Genomic DNA, 17948 nt, shown 5'->3' with positions numbered 1-17948 from the left:
TAGAACAACTGCCCTATGAGGAGCGATTAAAACACTTAGGGCTGTTTAGCTTGGAAAGATGGCGGCTAAGGGGAGACATGATAGAGGTCTCTAAAATTATGCATGGTTTGGAGAGAGTGGACAGGGAGAAGCTTTTCTCCCTCTCTCATAATACTAGTATGCGGGGTCATCTGCTGAAGCTGGAGGGAGAGAGATTTGAAACTGATAAAAGGAAGTATTTCTTCACACAACACATAGTTAAATTGTGGAACTCCATGCCCCAGGATGTGGTGATGGCTACCAACTTGAAGGGCTTTAAGAGGAGAGTGGACATGTTCATGGAGGAGAGGGCTATTCATGGCTACTAGTCAAAATGGATATTATTAGTCATGGATCAGAGGAGCATGCCGAATATATTAGGTGCCGTGGAACACAGGCAGGATGGTGCTGCTGCAGTTGTCTTGTTTGTGGGCTTCCTAGAGGCACCTGGTTGGCCACTGTGTAAACAGACTGCTGGACTTGATGGGCCTTAGTCTGATCCAGCATGGCTTTTCTTATGTTCTTAGGCTACTCAATCTAGTGTTCTGTTTCAAACTGTGGCATGCAGGCCACATGTTTCCTGAAAACCGACAAGCAGGGAATGTAGTCAACAGCTCTTCCCTGTCCTTCCCCCTGTGAATCTGATTTTCAGAGGTATACTGCCTCTAGATATGGAGGTTCCATTTTTTGCTACCATATCTAATTGCCATTGATAGGCCTATCCTCCATAAACTTGTCTAATCCATTTTCAAAGCTGTCTAAATCTAGGCAAAAGCTGCCCGTAGATCGAAGCTGTCTAAGCTAGCAATGGTCTCCACATCTTGGGGCCAATGAGCTCAGTATGCTGTAATTTCTTTTGGATTTGTTGAACCTAGAGCCAGCGTGGTGCAGTGTTTTGGAGCGGTGGATTCTGATCTGGAGAACCGGGTTTGATTCCCCACTCCTACACACGAACTTGCTTTATGATTTTAATTTGATTATGCCTTCTTTGAGTAATTATATTTGCATATCTGACAGTGCATTTCTTACTTAGCAGTAAATACTTAAGACCAATAAAATAAAATCCATATAATTCAGACTTCCAGTATCAAATGACTTTTGAGAAAAGAAACATTTTAAAATTATAAATTCATAGAATTATACAATACCTTTATAAAAATTATAGCTTAAAAGCCTATATGTTGCTTACCCAGCTTTTCCTAGTCTTATAGGCTATCCATCCAAATTTGGCGACTTTGAAAGTGATCTCTTGATTCTTATTTGCTAGCATAACTGAGAGAAGAGTCCTTCTATTTTTAACAGGGTGGCGGGAAATTATGGGGGTAATCAGAGTTTCCGTAATTTGATTGTAGATCTTACAATCAAAAAGGATATGCTCAAGAGACTCGCTATTCCTATTTCTTCTTACATTCTATTATTTTTATTGGTTAAAAGTTATATAATCAAGGAATACTTTCCATTTTTCATATAACTCAGAGGTTGCTCTGTAATGCACTACAGGCATTAGCTTAGCCATGGTTGCATATTCTGCTACTTTATTTGACCATTCAATTACCTCTGGGTAGTCTTCTGCTTTCCACTTTCTTGCAGAGGTCTTGAGCTGAGGGCTGGCAACAGTATATTATTTTCAACCTGTAGGGAGGTATAAACTTGACACATATGGCGGCATATTTCAGATAAAAATCAACATGGGGATTCCTGCAGAAATGCAGGAATTGTAGGTGTTGGTCCAAATTCCAAAAATTAAAGCCATGTGATACCAGGCATTAAAACAGAGATGTAAGATCAGGTTTATTTATTGCCGATAGCCAAATGCCATTGCAACCTTAACTCTTTAAAAAAAGCAAAAGTCAAAAGAGGAAAAATACAAAGACCATGTAGAATTTAAAAATACAAGAACCAAGAAGATCCGAAGACACTAAAATGTATATTAAAAGAATAATAAAGCCTAAAGTTCCTTCCCATAAAACGAATTAAACTACAGTGAGTTAGGGCACATTGCTTCCTGGTCCAACACAGCTTTGGCCTGCATTTTCTTAGCAATTAATGCATAGAGAAAACATTTATTGGGACATGGTTAGGGTTGCCAGGTCCGTCTTTGCCATCGGCAGGAGGTTTGTGGGGCGGAGCCTGAGGAGGGCGGGGTTTGGGGAGGGGAGGGACTTCAATGCATAGAGTCCAATTGTCAAAGCGGCCATTTTCTCCAGGTGAACTGATTTCTGATGGCTGGAGATCAGTTGTAATAGCAGGAGATCTCCAGCTATTACCTGGAGGTACTATACATGGTACAGAATTTGGCATACAGAGGCTGGAAGAATACTTCTGGAACAATGAAGGGCTTACCCAAGAGTGTCTTGGCTTGATACTGCAGATGCAGCTGAACTTTGGTCAGGGTTTTACAGTAGTCAGAGATGGGATTGCAGGGCCCTGGGCAGTCCAGTCTGTCAGCATGCTATTTGCCTGCTTTGGATGGGCATTGTCCAGCTACTGGGGCCTCAGGCCCTCCTGCCCACTGTTGCTTCTGGGGCCACCAGTGGCGGGGGGAGGAGGTGACATGCTATGTGTCATGTCCGGGAAAACCCTGGAGGTGACATCCACTGACACTCTGGAAACTCTGTTGTAATACCATAGTTTCCAGAGCGTTGGCTGACATCACATCTGGGTTTTCACCTGTACATGACTTCGACACACAGCACTACATCATATTTGCTCTTTGCCCCTCCTCCAAAGCTCCTGGGAGTGCCAAGCAGTCGCGGAAGCTTGCTGGGCGACTTTGGGTCAGTCACAGTCAACCTAACCTACCTCCCAGGGTTGTTGTGAAGAGATAAGGAGAATAAAATAAGCTGCTTAGGAGGTCCTCATTGAGGAGAAAGGTGGGGTATAAATAAATATGGTGGGTACATGTTTTTGTTCTGGTTGTCTCTTCTGGCCGAACAGGCTTTAGGAAACCATATAAACACCTGCTTCATCCGAATGTGCCACTGGGATTTGTTCACACCATAACCCACAATCTTGCTTTCAACTTTGTCTCTAGGCAGCGATCTTGCAACTTCTGCCTTGTTTGCATTTACGCAGCTGGGTGTGTAATTATAAAGATGGGCTTATGTTGCCTCTAACACCCAGCTTGCCAAACACTTATTTTAATGTTCGCTCAGTGCCGCCACCCACCTATAGCGTTTTCATGTTCTCATTCCTCAGGCCGAAGCAGCGTCCATGCAGCGTTTATCCGCGCACCGCCAGCTCTCATCAAAATGGAAATTCCCAGTGATCGTCCTATCGGTGCAAGCCATTTTATTGGCCCCCCTGCGTTGTCTCCTGGCGTCCCTCCTCTTCTGGTGCCCGCCCCCCGCCGTACCGCTAAACAGCATATCTGCACTACCTGCGGCAAGAATTTCTCTTCAGCGAGCGCGCTTCAGATTCACGAACGGACTCATACAGGTGAAAAGCCATTTGCATGCTCCATCTGTGGAAGAGCGTTCACCACCAAAGGGAACCTGAAGGTGAGCAAGTAGAAGGTGTTTATGGGTCTTTAGATACAGAGAGTATAAATCTTAGATACAGGGAGTATAAATCTTGAGGCTGCCCTGCTGTGGTGAATGTTCTGAAGTATCCCAGAAAACCATCACAAACTCCCCTAAAACTAGGAGAAGAGTTGGGTTTTATATTATGACTTTCTCTACCACTTAAGGAAGAATCAAACTAGAATCAAACTAGAATCAAAGGAAGAATCAAACTAGAATCAAACTAGTTTACCTTCCCCTCCCCAAAACAGACACCCTGAGAGAGCTCCAAGAGAGCTGTGACTATCCCAAAGTCATCCAGCAGGCTTCATGTGAAAGAGTGGGGAAACCAACCCAGTTCACCAGATTAGCGTCCACCACTCATGTGGAGGAGTGGGGAATCAAACCCGGTTCTCCGGATTAGAGTCCACAGCTCCAAACCACGGCTCTTAACCACTACACCACACTGGCACCACTGTGGGGGCCTAATTGAACAAGGAGTAAAGTTTGATGGCCCTGTTTCTGTTTGGTGGGTATGAGCAATGGCCCCCACTGGTGAAGGCAGCCACCCCAGAAAATGGTTTGCAACCGTTGCCCACCTGAAGGTCTCTGAGGGTGCAGCCCCAGTCTTCCGCCTAGCCTTCTGGGTGTCCCAGTGGCACATTAGGATGAAACAGGTGTTTATATGGTTTTCTAAAGCCTGTTTGGCCAGAAGAGGCAACCAGAAAAAAACTGTCCCGCAGGGTGGGGGTGGAGAGGTCTCACTCCCCACCCCTGCCCTGTGGGGCAGTTGTTTACTTCATCACTGGCTTCTTGAGATACATTATTGGCAAGCCTCCAGCTCCCACCTCTGGGGTTAGAATGGCATCTTATTTAGGAAGCTAGAGGTATAAGCCCCTTCATGTTTCCTCACACAGGGGCTTCCCTTGAACCCCCTTCATCTAACAGTGGCTGTCCCAGCTCTATATGCATCCATTTGGCATCTTTTTTTCTATAAAGCCCCTTGGTCTGGGCCTGGGAGGTAAGGGGAGGGTCCTGAGAAGGCTCTTCTGAAAGGGCTCCGCGCATGTTCTCAGCTTCACTGCCAAGAGCAGACCGACCCCAGAGAAGCTGGGAGGATAGTTTATATAGTCTCCTCGTCCAGGCAAACTGACATCAGTGCATTCCTCATTGGGATGGCATCATTTCCGGCTGTTTCCAAAACACTTCAGGTGAGGCTGATGTGACTTGCGTAGCTTCTGCAAATGCCTTGGCATCCCCTACCCATCCCACAGTTGTTTTTTAAATGGGGGAGGGAGATACCTATATTGAAGGAAGACAGTTACGTGTGAGTGAAGAAGTACTGACCGTATTCTTTTGTCTAGTATGTGTGGCAGGTCCCCCTTTTTCTTCATAACCTATCACAACTGTATTCCAGGTACCATGAGATAGCATTCAAGAAGTTAGTGCATTTATGTTAACAATAGTCCTGTAGGCATGGTTGCCAACCTCCAGGTACCAGCTGGAGGTCTCCTGCTATTACAACTGATCTCCAGCTGATAGAGATCAGTTCACCTGGAGAAAATGGCTGCTTTGCCAATTGGACTGTATGGCATTGAAGTCCCTTCCCAAACCCTGCCCTCCTCAGGCTCTGCCCCAAAAACATCCCACCGATGGTGAAGAGGGACCTGGCAACCCTACCTGTAGGGTAGGTAAATGGAGATGTTGGCTAGGCTATATTCATCTATCCTAAATCAACTAGAGGTTGTTTGTGATTAGAACAGGCCTTGTTTGTTCTTGGGTGCAGTTCCTTGTGCTGTGGTGGCAGCTGCTGCCAAAGTAGCATTTAAAAAAAATGTGCACAGCCAATCAAAAGCCTTGCTGGAAAAAAGCCCTACCTGCCCCCACTCACTTCCTAAAAATACTTGGCAGGCACCAAAAAGGTGTCAGCAGACACCATGGCAGCCATGGGCACCTCATTGGGGACCCTTGCTCTAGGCTCTGTCCAGATTCAGGTATTTCAAACTGGGGTTCTAAACCATGGTTTAATCTTGGCTTGTGGGCAAGAAATAAAAGCTAATTTGCTGGTGTGCCCACATTTGAATGTCAAGCTAATCCCAGTTGATTGTGAAGACTTCTTAAACTAGCACCCAAGTCCAAGAATACCCCAGGGTCATTCTTGTGCAGAAACAAACTGGAGTTTGTTCTCCTTTCTAATACTTTGTCCTTTGAGTTTTTGTCCTAGCCTTGCAAGATCAGTACAAGTAGAAAGATAACTTTTCCCCCTGATCCTTCTGTCCATAAGGTCCACGTTGGAACTCATATGTGGAACAACTCAGCCAGACGCGGAAGAAGACTGTCCATTGATAACCCCATGGCTCTGCTCGGCAGTGACCCAAAGAAGGTATCGGAGATCTTTCATAAGGATGTTGTACCCCAGTCGGTCAATCTTGATCCTGCAGCCTGGAACCAATATGCAGCAGTGCTCAGCAACGGCTTAGCCATGAAGACCAATGAAATCTCTGTGATTCAGAGTGGCGGGATCCCTCCTCTTCCAACCACAATTGGGGGAGGTCCGGCAATCAACATCGCCATGAATTCTGCCACCGTCTCCAAGATAGATGGCTCTCAGTCTGCCATTGGCTCAGAGATGGAGAAACCCAGTGGTGCTACCACAGGCAATGTGCCAAAACACCAATTTCCTCATTTCATGGAGGAGAACAAAATTGCTGTCAATTAAAATCGGGAAACAGAAAAGGGAGGCAAAATGGATTTACAAAAAAAAAATAACTATACAAGTATATATAAATCTATATATTTTTAAGAGATTACACCCCAAGTATCCTTATTTTCCTATTGACGTGCAAATGATTCTGTGGTTGTCTTTGTCAGAGTTGCCCAGAGTACAATCATGTCATTGTTTTGCGCAAAAAAAAAAAAAAAAAGGTGGAACCAATTTAGGATTCTTTTCTGTATTGGAAAGATGCGGGTCTTGCAGAGTAGTTTTTACACGTTTGACTTCAATGTGTAAAGCCTTAGAAGTTTTACAACGTGAAATTCCAAAGGTGATAGATAATGTTTACCTCCTGGGTTGCTGTGGTTGCTTACATAGAAACCATGGGGTGACTCCTGAGTGGAGTAGAATCCAATCTATTAGTCATTAAGCGGGACAAGGGACTTCGGAGGTCCTGTAATTCACAAATGATACATGGAAACTTAATTATGCGGGTAAATATTCTAGAACACCACCCTTTTTGAATAGTTCTTTTTTTCCCCTCCTTGTGGTGGTTTTGAATGTAATCTTGCTTGTCAAACGTGCCAGTTCTCCATTTATGCAGAAGACTGCTGTTCGAAAACAAAAAGGACAATTTTAAAACTGGCTCTGGTGTTACATCTCAGATACCCTGTGTTAATGACTGCTGCTTATTTAAATACTACTTGGACATGCACACATGGCTTGAATAATAGTGCCAAAATTCTGACTTGTTGGTGCAGGGTCTTTTCGTTTTTGTTTTTTCCCACGTAAGGCTGGGGGAGGTGGGCTGGGAGAGAGTTTGCATCGGAAAACCAGAACGAGCATGGGTTAGAGACATTGTGTATATACTGTTGAAAGGGAATCTGGTCTTTCAGACTTTAGGTTTTTGAATGTTCTGCTAGGAATCTCAGGTGACTTGTGTTGCGGTTCCCTTAGCAAGGGAAAACCCTTCCTCATTCATGCATCTCATCTTTGTAGGCTTTTTGTTTGGGGGAAAAAACCCAATGGAGATGAGTCTGTCTACATCTGTATTTAAAACGAAGTATGCGCTTAGGTATCACGTGTTTTGGGGGTGGGGTGTTCTTTTGTTGAAGACATTTCCACTTGAGCATCCAGGACATAGTCTACAAGAACGCTCCCCTGCATAAGCCTTGTGCTGCCCTGTGCAGATTTTTCACGGCTTATACAGGTATATTTCCCTGGGTCCCTAAGTATTTTTTCCCCTCTTGATATTTTGTGTGTGCGTGTGTTTGCATTTACATAAAATAAACCCTGATGGCGTCTGTAATTGTATTGTATGAAGGTTATTGGGATGGCCCTCTGGATTCTAAGTTATCTACCTCATTATTTTTGTTCTTTTTTTTGTAGTGCTAAGTATCTATTTTTCTATTAAAAAAATAACCACTGTATTAAACTTGAGATCCAAGCAGAGGCTCCCATGCACTATTTTGAACCAAAACGTGATGTACTGGTGGCAGTGGTCTGCAGATGTTGTAAACTTGTGTTGTGGCTTTTTTTTATTTGTCTTCTTTCTCTCCCAACCCCCACAAACTATCCTCAATGCATTTACAGGGGCTCTCTGTGTGTTGATGTCAAGCTACGTTGGAGAACTTAGCAAAACGACTTGAACAAAAGTGTGGCTTTCCCACCCACCCCTGGTTTCAGAGTCCACCTTTGCTCATGCGGAAGGCCCGGAGTGTAGATTTAATTTAAAAAACGTTGCAGTTGTAATGTTGTTGCGCCTGAATTGCTTTTTGTGTATATTCAAGGGGGGGGGGAGAACCTCTCTTCTCGCTTAGGATTAGTTTTGGTTTGTTTTTGTTTTTTTGCCAAGGTGTGCCTTTCCTGCTAGACTTTGTAAGTGACAACACTGTTTACACTGTAAAATGGATCTTGTTACATGGAATATGCCAAAGGTGCATCCTGAACATTGTTTCTCTTCTGCATTGCGAATGTATGGACTTTTAATGGGATTATGTGTAGTTTTTTTTCCTTTTTTTTCTTTTTTACGAAATATCTACTGATGAATTTCTGTTGATGCGAGAATAAATTTGGGATGACTTTTTCACACACTGCATTCAAGCTTTCTTTTTTTGTTTTTTTACATTTCTATAGCTCTTTCAGTGTACACACATGAACACATGAATCTGCCTTATACTGAATCCGGCCCTTGGTCCATCAAAGTCAGTATTGTCTACTCAGACTGGCAGCGGCTCTCCAAGGTCTCAGGCAGAGGTCTTTCACATCACCTATTTGCCTAGTCCCTTTAACTGGAGATGCCGGGGATTGAACCTGGGACCTTCTGCATGCCACACAGCTGCTCTACCACTGAAGCCACAGCCCCTCCCCAAAGTACTACGTACTTTGTAGTGAGGGCTTACAAATTCTGTACTCGAGCTATTAAAATTCTGTGCCAAGAAGAGCTGATTTTTTTCACTTTCTATCATGTACTATGCCTAAACTCAATGGCCCAGGCTAGCCTGATCTAGGAAGATAAGCCAGGTTGTCCCTGGTTATTACCTATTTATTCATTTAAAACATTTTAATGCCACTTTCCCACCCAATCAGGTTCCCCAAGATGGCACACATAAAAAATTAAAACATTGAGAACAATTAAAACAACTTTAAAATTATAAAATAATTAAATAAAAACACAAATGACACCTGAACAAGGGAGGAGGACCAAGAACCATTATCGAGGGTATGCCAAACAAAACAAAGTTTTCACCAAGTCTACTTGGATGGGAGGCTACCAGGGTCACGGTTGCTGTGCAGAGGCAGGCAACGACAAACCACCTTTTGCCTGTCTCTTGCCTTGTAAACCCTATGGGATTGCCATGAGTTGCCTGCAACTTGACGTGATGACACTTTCCACCGCCGTTGCATACTGTGCTTTCTTTGCTCCTTGATCTTAGTGTGAATTCTTTGGGAAGGACTTGTGCAGCTGATACTACCGGTAGAAGGCAGATATAAAAAAATTCCTCTTTCCGAGAGAGTCTTCCCGTGCAATGGTGAAGAAATTGAGACCCATGAACACATCTTTTTATACTGCCCTCTCCATCATGAGTTAAGATCTAAGACTATTCAAGAAACTCTTAAGAAATAATACAAGGCTACCTGATAAAATCTGTATCCAACGACTACTGGAAGATAGTAACACACAAACTTAGAGATGTGTGGCCAAATTTTGTGCTGCTATATATAAGGCCTAAAAGGATGTAATGTACAAATAGGTACAATTTGACTGATAAACGTTTTAGAAGCTAGCTTACTTACCTTCTTAGATATGGGATTTTATTGATATATTTTATTTTGTGGACTTTTCGATTGACTGATACTGTTTTATTACAAATTTATGTTACTCTTTTTTTATATATATATAAATTTTTTTATTGATTTTTATAATAAATCCAAAAAAAAGAAAAAGTGTAAAGTGTAGTGGGGTAAAGTGTAGACGACTGGGGAAGGCAATGGCAAACCACCCAGTAAACATAGTCTGCCTAGTAAACGTCGGGATGTGACATCACCCCATGGGTCAGTAATGACCCGGTGCTTGCACAGGGGACTACCATTCCCTTTTAAGAATAAACTAAAGTTTTGCACACAAAAAACAAAAAACAGATGACACCTGTTTTTAACACTGGCTCATGGAAAGCCGAGGGAAGGCAGTGGGGACCCCGCTAGAACTCAGTAAGATGGAACAAAGAAAGTGGGGAGGGGAGGGAGGCCAGCTATGATATGCTGCCTTCACCCATAGGCCTGGCGGAATCTGTCTACTCAGTATTGTCTACTCAGAATGGCAGCAGCTCTCCAGGGTCTTAGGCAGAGGTCTTTCACATCACTTACTTACCTGATCCTTTTAACTGGAGGTGTTTGGGATTGAAGCTGGGACCTTCTGAATACCAAGCAGACGCTCTACCACTAAGCCACAGCTGCTCCGGTAGAGCTGTGCTTAGTTGTTGATCAATAGTAAGGAATGCATGGAGTGGTCCTTTTCTCTGTGTGTGTGAGGGGAAGGATTTTAGCATGTAAAAGAAAAGCTAGTCTGGAGGGAAACTTGATTCAGAATTTTATGAAGTGGTAGAAGTATAGGCAACCAGAATTGGATCATTGCCGTTAAATAGCTCTAAGGCAGTTTCAGGGGTTCATGGGACATCACAGCTTCACTGAGCTCCCTCCCCAAATCTGCCCTCTCTAGGCATTACCCCAAATCTCCAGGATTTTCCCAAGCCAGAGCTGGCAACCCTAATATGAAGAGTTTTGTACACTGAAAGTGTACTGTAAACTAATGACTACGCACATCTGCTTAATGTGTAAACCTTGGTCACAAGGTACAACCTTTTAGTGTTTGGCGTTTGTTAAAAGAAGACGAACATGTCAGCTACAGGAGCTGATTAGTTCTTGGATGGGAGACCACCAAGGAAGTCCAGGTTTGTTATGCAGAGGCAGGCAATGGCAAACCACCTCCGAACACCTCTTGTCTTGAAAACCTTTGGGTTGACATAAATCAGTTGTGACTTTACAGCACTTTCCGCCATCCCATTGAAGGAAGGGCAGCTGAATTATTTCTAGCAAGTCCTTGAAACCACCGAATCATATTCGCCGTTTGATAAATTTCATTAGATGCATTTCATTAGATGCTATATTACCATCGTCATTACACTCATCATGAAATGGGCAAAGAACAGGGCAAGACACAGGCCCCAGAAATCTCCCTTCTTGGTTTTCGAGAACGTGAAGCCAAAAGATAGCAGAGGTTGAAGACCATGTGAGGATTTGAACCCAGATCCTAGTACTAGTTTGGGCCACTATTACCACAATACAGATTTTGAGTCATGGTGCTTACGGTGCAAGCTGATTGAAGTCAGTGGTCTTTAGAATGGTGTAACTGCTTAGAATTGCACTGTGAGTTTCAAAAATAATAATTATGACTAGTGGTATAATTAAAATTTTTGGGCGGGGGGACTCCAGTTCTCATAGTTCCTTTTCTAGCCTCTACCATTTAGGACAGTCTCTTCCTAACTTTGCTTGGGCTCCATTTTATGAAAGCAAAGTAAGTCTCATAATTTACCATAATGCCGGAGCAGAGAGAAAATGGGGCTGTCTTTCATTCAGGCCATAGGAAAAAAATAATGGTACTCCGTACTTGCCTATATCCTCCCTCCCCAAATTCTATGAGGATTGCCACATATTTTCCCAAGCCTGCATCACACCCCTGACGCGTCATTATGAAGATGCCAAATGGCCTCTCTAATAAAAGCCTCCGGCAGTGTGAGCTTTATTGTTGGTTCCCTTAGCAAGTGCTGATGGATTTATGAAGGTCTTCATTAAATGTGTGTTTAAAGGATATCCGCTGTCACCCGCTTGTCAGAAGGAGGAGGGGGGAGAAATCAAAGCCGTTCCAGAAGATCTGAGGTACAGGTGCTAACAGCTTATAATACTCTGGTAGTGATTAAGTGGCCCATTAATTGCAGTAGCCTTGCTGGGACTGAGACACAAAGAAAAGATACCTGTATCACATGCAGGTTTTGGGCAAGCAGAACGCTGCAATGCTGCTAATAATTCCTGCCTTGGCATCCAAGATCATGGCTGTGCGCACATTTACACAAATGTGTGTATATGTAATTTGTGTTTTTTTTCCTGAAAATGTTAATAAAATATCTTTAAAAAAACAAGATCATGACTGTGCTTCACTTGCAGAAGCTCTTCTGTTTTATTGAGCACAGATATTCAGTGCCTTTGGAGACGGTCTATTAATCTGCAGGGACAACCTCCCATTTTGTGTTTCTCAGAAGATGTCCTTTTATTTTCTGCTCCTTTGGAAGAAAACAGGATAGGTTGTGCACGTTGATTAATGAAAATGAGGAGAAAGCATTCCCTTCGTCACCCTTGGAAATTTAGTAGGAATCTAATACTGTTCATGAAACTGTCTACTGCAGGGGCAGTAAAGGAACACCCATGTGGAAAGACAGCCTTCATATAAATGAGGGTTTGTGACAGAAACTAGCAGGATGTCCTTATAGGTAGTTAATAAAGCTTGGAAGAGGCATTTTTTACTTCACTGAAGGTGCTGCAGAACTTGATATTTGTGAATCCACATAGGGAGGGCAAGGAGTTAAATTCTCCACAGCATTGTCCTTCAAAAAGCAGTTTCTCGGATTATAACAAGTTATGAACAAGGCAGCCATAAATAAATACTCCAAAGTTTTTAGATCTGTCTGAGAACATGCCATCGTGGTGTAGTGGTTAAGAGTGGTGGACTCTGATCTGGAGAACCAGGTTTGATTCCCCACTCCTCCACATGAGCGGCAGATGCTAATCTGGTGAACTGGGTTGGTTTCCCCACTCCTCCACACGAAGCCAGCTGGGTGACCTTGGGCTAGTCAGAACTCTCTTAGAGCTCTCAGCCCCACCTACCTCACAGGGTGTCTGTTGTGGGGAGGGGAAAGAAAGGTGATTGTAAGCTAGTTTGATTCTTCCTTGAGTGGTAGAGAAAGTTGGCATATAAAAACCAACTCTTCTTCATTTTTACACTTGATAGGAATTCACGGAAGCAGGGATGCAGTAAGATTCTTTTTGTCACTTGGCATGACCGGTTGTCAACTATACTGTTGCTCTAGGTCCTCTCTTCTGTTTGAGCAAAGAGAATTAGAAGCACTTTAAGGAGAGAGACATGCACTGTAATCCAAAGAACGCTTTTCCTGGGAGCAAGTCCTGTTGAATAAAATGGATCTTGCTTCTGAGTAGGCCTGCTTAGGATTGCTGTCAAGACCTCTGGCTGTGGTTACTGCTCCAAGTTTTGCCTTGACAACAATCACATTTCTCGTTACCCTCAAGCTCATCACAGGCTGGTTTGTTGTAGTTATCCTCAACAGGATGTCCGTTGGCTAAACTCAAGTGGCCTTATTCGTGGTGGAAGACAACCAGTCTGGTCAGGCTGATCCAATCTATGACTGAAATGTGTTTTGTGTGTGTGTGTGTGAAGCGTCAGGTCATAGCCGACTCATGGTGACCTCGTAGGGTTTTCAAGGCAAGAGACTAAACAGATGTGGTTTGCCAGCGCCTTCCTCTGCGTAGCTGCCCTGGTATTTCTTCGTAGTCTCCCATCCAAATACTAACCAGGGCCAACCCTGCATGCTTCAAAGATCTGATGAGATCAGGCTAGCCCGGACCAGGTCAGAGCTAACTGAAAACCTGCAAGGAAACCTTAGCCTAACTGACCTATCTGTGAAGGAATGCTCTGGATCAAGGGTAGGCACTTAGTCGTTCAGGCACTGGGCAAGCCTTTGGCCCATGGCCCAATAGCAGAGGATCTGCTTTGCATTCAGCACTTCCAGCGTGATAGCCAGTGTGGTGTAGTTGTGGTTAGGAGAGGTGGACTGATCTGGAGAACCAGGTTTGATTCCCCACTCCTCCACATGAAGCCTGCTGGGTGACCTTGGGCTAGTAACACACTCTCAGCCCCACCAGAGTGTCAGTGGATGTCACCTCCAGGGTTTTCCCAGACATGACACATAGCATGTCACACACGCCCCCCGCCACTGTTCTCCTGGTGGCCCCAGAAGCAACAATGGCTAGGAGGACCTGATGCCCCAGCAGCTGGACTATGCCCATCCAAAGCAGGCAAACAGAATGCTTACAGACTGGAACTGCCCAGGGCCTTGAAATCCCATCTCTTGACTACTGTAAAACCCTGCCCAAAGTTCAGCTGCATCTGCAGTATCAAGCCAAGACACTCTTGGGTAAGTCCTTCATTGTTCCAGAAGTATTCTTCCAGCCTCTGTATGCCAGCGTGGTATAGTGGTTAAGAGCAGTGGTTTGGAGTGGTGGAGTCTGATCTGGAGAACCAGGTTTGATTCCCCACTCCTACACATGAGCTGCGGAGGCTAATCTGGTGAACTGGATTTGTTTCCCCACTCCTACACACGAAGCCAGCTGGGTGACCTTGGGTGAGTCACAGCTCTCTTAGAGCTCTCTCAGCCCCACCTACTTCACAGGGTGTCCGTTGTGGGGAGGGAAGGGAAGGCGATTGTAAGCCGGTTTGAGTCTCCCTTAAGTGGTAAAGTCGGCATATAAAAACCAACTCTTCTTCTTCTAAATAAATTTTGTCTTTAAGGTGCCACTAGACTCCTGTTTTGATGTGGGTGATCGATCTTTCAGGGAACTGGTAGGCATTTCTGATCTTCTCAGAGAACCCCTAAGGCTTCCTTGGAATGGTGCGGAACAAATTATCGTACACAGAATGAGTGACACAGTTAAACGGAACTATTTATTAGACGTGCATGTCAAAGGCACACATTCCTTTTTAAAAAAGATTCTGTTTTTTGTTTGTTTCCAATTTGACCTTCAAGATATCCCAGATCAGGGAGGTTTGCAACCCTACACTGAGCTGTTAGCGAAAGGGTGGCGTACAATAATAGAGAAATCTCGGTAACTTCAGTGGGGTTTAAGCAGCCTAACTGTTCAGGATTGCAGCTCTGCAAGAATACACAGTCATTGCCCTTTGAGTCCACCCTTTGCCCCAACCAGGCTGAAAACCTGTCACCAGCGATATTCTTTGATCTCAAGGAAACTAGGAAGGCCTCTTCAACTCCTGCCCTGTGTGAGCGTGAGTGTGTTAACTGGGGTCATGTGTCAGGGGTTCACCTATGGCACTGGGTTGCTCTAATTGACTCCAGAAACTGGGAGCTTGTATTTACATTTTTATCTTTTCCCCTCTTCATCACCTCAGCCCCCGATTCCTCATGAACAGATACCTCATGAACAGGTTCCTCCTAAAACTCTACGGTCTCACTGAGATATCGGCTTTCCTTCACCTCATGGGTCTTCCCTCTTCTTCACAGCAACTTGCCAGAGGTATATTTATCTCATCGGGACACATCTGGGGCTTTGAAAGAAACTGGAGGCTACAGAATTAAGGGCAGGGTGGCATTAATCATCACATTAAGCACCCAGAAGAGTAGGGCCATAGCCAAATGGGCCCGATAAAAGCTGCACGGACTACATTATGGGGGGCACACGGAGATTAATCAGAGGAAAGTGATCAGTTTCGCTGTTCTGTATATCATATTTAATGAAAACCGGACAATTGCCTGAACAGCGAAGGCGGCAAAAGGAAGTTAGGAGCCAACGAATGAGCAGAAGCTGTGAGAAGAAGTAGCCAACTAATATGTTTATCCCACCCTTCTTTCAAGGAGCTCAGGGCACCCACCCTTACATGTTATCCTCACACCACCCCTGTCTGTGAGGCAGATTAGTCTGAGAGAGAGACTGGCCCAAGATCACCCAACATGCATCATGACAGATTGGGGGATTTGAACCTAGATCTCCTCAATCCTATTTCAATTTACTGTGAAGAAGAAGACGAGTTGGTTTTTATATGCTGACTTTCTCTACCACTTAAGGAAGAATCAAACCGGCTTACAATCACCTTCCCTTCTCCTCCCCATAACAGACACCATGAGGTGGGTGGGGCTGAGAGAGCTCTAAGAGAGCTGTGACTAGACCAAGGTCACCCAGATGGCTTCATGTGTAGGAGTGGGGAAACTAACCGGGTTCACCAGATTAGAGTCCACTGCTCCAAACCACCGCTCTTAACCACTGCACCACGCTGGCTCTCTCCTGGTGGGCCTGGAGATCTGATATTACAACTAATCTCCAGACTACAGAGATCAGTTTTTCTGGAGAAAATGGTGGCTTTGGGGGATGAAGTCTATCGGATTGTACCCTGCAGAAGTCCCTACTCTCCCCAAACCCCGCCCTCCCCTGGCTCCACCACCAAAATCTCCAAGTATTTCCCACCTCAAAGCTAGCAACCCTATGGAACCCTGGCTCCTCTAATCTTGGCTTCCATATGGGAGATGGGTATAAAAAGATAGAGACAATAGGATCTCGGGAGGGAGGAAAGGGTGTAAAAAGAAAGAAATCCCAGATGCTCATTTTGACCCCATACACCAAAGGTCTCTTCATATATTTTATCTGGGCCAACTGACATACAGGGGGAAATGTATGGCTATTTACGCATGGGAAGTTTTGCCTTGGATTTGCCACTCTCTAGATCCACATTTTCTCCATCTGAATTCTCAAAACTCTGCATGGGGGCTTAGGCCATTTATGCATGGGAGGTTTTGCCTTGGATTTGCTACCCTGTTGATACACATTTTCCCCGTCTGAATTCTCAAAACCCAAAAAATAAGCCCCCATGCAGAGTTTTCAGCATTCAGATGGGGAAAATGCGCATCTAGAAAGCGGCAAATCCAAGGCAAAACCTCCCGTGTATAAATGGCCTTATTGCTGCGTTTTGAGAATTCGGATGGGGAAAAGGTCCATCTAAAGAGTGGCAAATCCGAGGCAAAACCTCCCGTGCATAAATGGCCATAGTGTAAAGTGGGCAGGAGAAGGGCTCTGGATGCTAAAGGCATGCACAAAAGAGCGGCTGTTGGAAATCAGGGCCATTTATGCATGGGAGGTTTTGCTGCTCTGCAGATACACCTTTTCCCTATCCAAAGTCTCAAAATTCAAAAAGAAGCCGCCCAGGCAGAGTTTTGAGAATCCGGATGGGGAAAAGGTGCATCTAGAGAGCGGCAAATCCAAGGCAAACCCTCCCATGCATAAATGGCCCAGGAGTAGAAATGGGCCCGGGTGCCAAGAGGGTGGGGTGGGGGGATGCCCCAGCTGGGAGGGGGCGAGGGGGCAAGGCAGCGTGGCCCAAGGGGTGGGCTACGGGGGGGAGGAGGAGGAGGAGGAGGGGGCGAGCGAGCGAGCGGCCCCGGGGGCGGCGTGAGCGCCCACGTTACCTGCGCGCCGCCCAGCCTCGGCGGCGAGCGCGGCTGTCAGAGGAGCGCGGCGAGGCCGGCCGCTTCCCCCGGCGCTCCTCCCCGCCCGCGGCTGCGCCCAGCCCGGCTGCCGCGGCCATGAGCGACAACATCCCCCTGCAGCCGGTCAGGCAGAAGAAGCGCATGGACAGCAAGCGCCGCGGAGGGTGAGCCGGACCCCCGACCCCAAAGACCCCCCCCCCAGCCCAGCCCAGCCCAGCCCGCCCATCCTTCCTTCCTTCCTTCCTTCGCCCGCCGGCTGCGTGCGCGCCTGGGCTGGCCTCCCCGGCTGCTCGGCGGGCTCCGGCCGCGGGTCTTCTCCCCCTCCCTTCCCCGGCGGGCCCCGGGAGGGACGGCGAGGCCAGGCCAGGCAGGCCATCGGCGGCGAGGGGCTCGCCCCAGCAATGCGCGGGCCGGCCGGCCCTGGCGCTGCCGTGCGGGGCGCCAAAGGAGGCGCCGTCTCTTCCCCTGCCGCGCGCACGGCGGCCCCCAGCCTTGGACCTTCCGGGACCGTCCTCTCTCCCCCCCCTCTCTCCCCCTCCCCCCTCTCTCCCCCTCCCCCTCTCTTCCCCTCTCTCGCCCTCCCTCTTTCCCCCCTCTCCCCCTCCCTCTTTCCCCCCTCTCCCCCTCCCTCTTTCCCCCCTCTCGCCCTCCCTCTTTCCCCCCTCTCCCCCTCCCTCTTTCCCCCTCTCCCCCCTCTCTCTTTCCCCCTCTCCACCTTTCCCCCCTCTCTTCCCCTCTCCCCCTGTCTCCCTCTCTTCCCCTGTCCCCCTTCCCCTGTCTCCCTCTCTCTTCCCCTCTCTCCCTCTCCCCCCTCTCCTTTCCCCTCCCCCCTCTGTCCCCCTCTCTCTCCCCCTCTCCCCGCCGCCTTTCCCTTAGCTG

At 46.3% G+C, this 17948-nt stretch overlaps 2 protein-coding genes across 3 annotated transcripts in view; both read left to right on the top strand.

Annotated features, from left to right (window-relative positions):
- SALL4 (spalt like transcription factor 4) overlaps positions 1–6432 on the top strand; it is a 29726-nt gene extending 23294 nt beyond the window's left edge. For both annotated transcript variants that reach the window (XM_056845395.1, XM_056845396.1), the window contains exons 3-4: positions 3217–3518; positions 5803–6432. In XM_056845395.1, coding sequence (XP_056701373.1) covers positions 3217–3518; positions 5803–6237 — 737 coding nt within the window. In that variant the 3' untranslated portion in view covers positions 6238–6432. The remainder of the gene's footprint in view (positions 1–3216; positions 3519–5802) is intronic.
- A 10727-nt stretch (positions 6433–17159) lies between these two features.
- The window catches only part of ATP9A (ATPase phospholipid transporting 9A (putative)), a 107464-nt gene continuing 106675 nt past the window's right edge, over positions 17160–17948 (top strand). The window contains exon 1 of the mRNA XM_056844411.1: positions 17160–17233. Within this exon, the coding sequence (XP_056700389.1) occupies positions 17166–17233 (68 nt within the window). The 5' untranslated portion in view covers positions 17160–17165. The remainder of the gene's footprint in view (positions 17234–17948) is intronic.

The sequence above is a fragment of the Euleptes europaea genome, chromosome 2 (genome assembly GCF_029931775.1).
Source record: "Euleptes europaea isolate rEulEur1 chromosome 2, rEulEur1.hap1, whole genome shotgun sequence".
Lineage (NCBI taxonomy): Eukaryota > Metazoa > Chordata > Lepidosauria > Squamata > Sphaerodactylidae > Euleptes > Euleptes europaea.
This window is presented reverse-complemented; position numbering and strand designations above follow the sequence as displayed.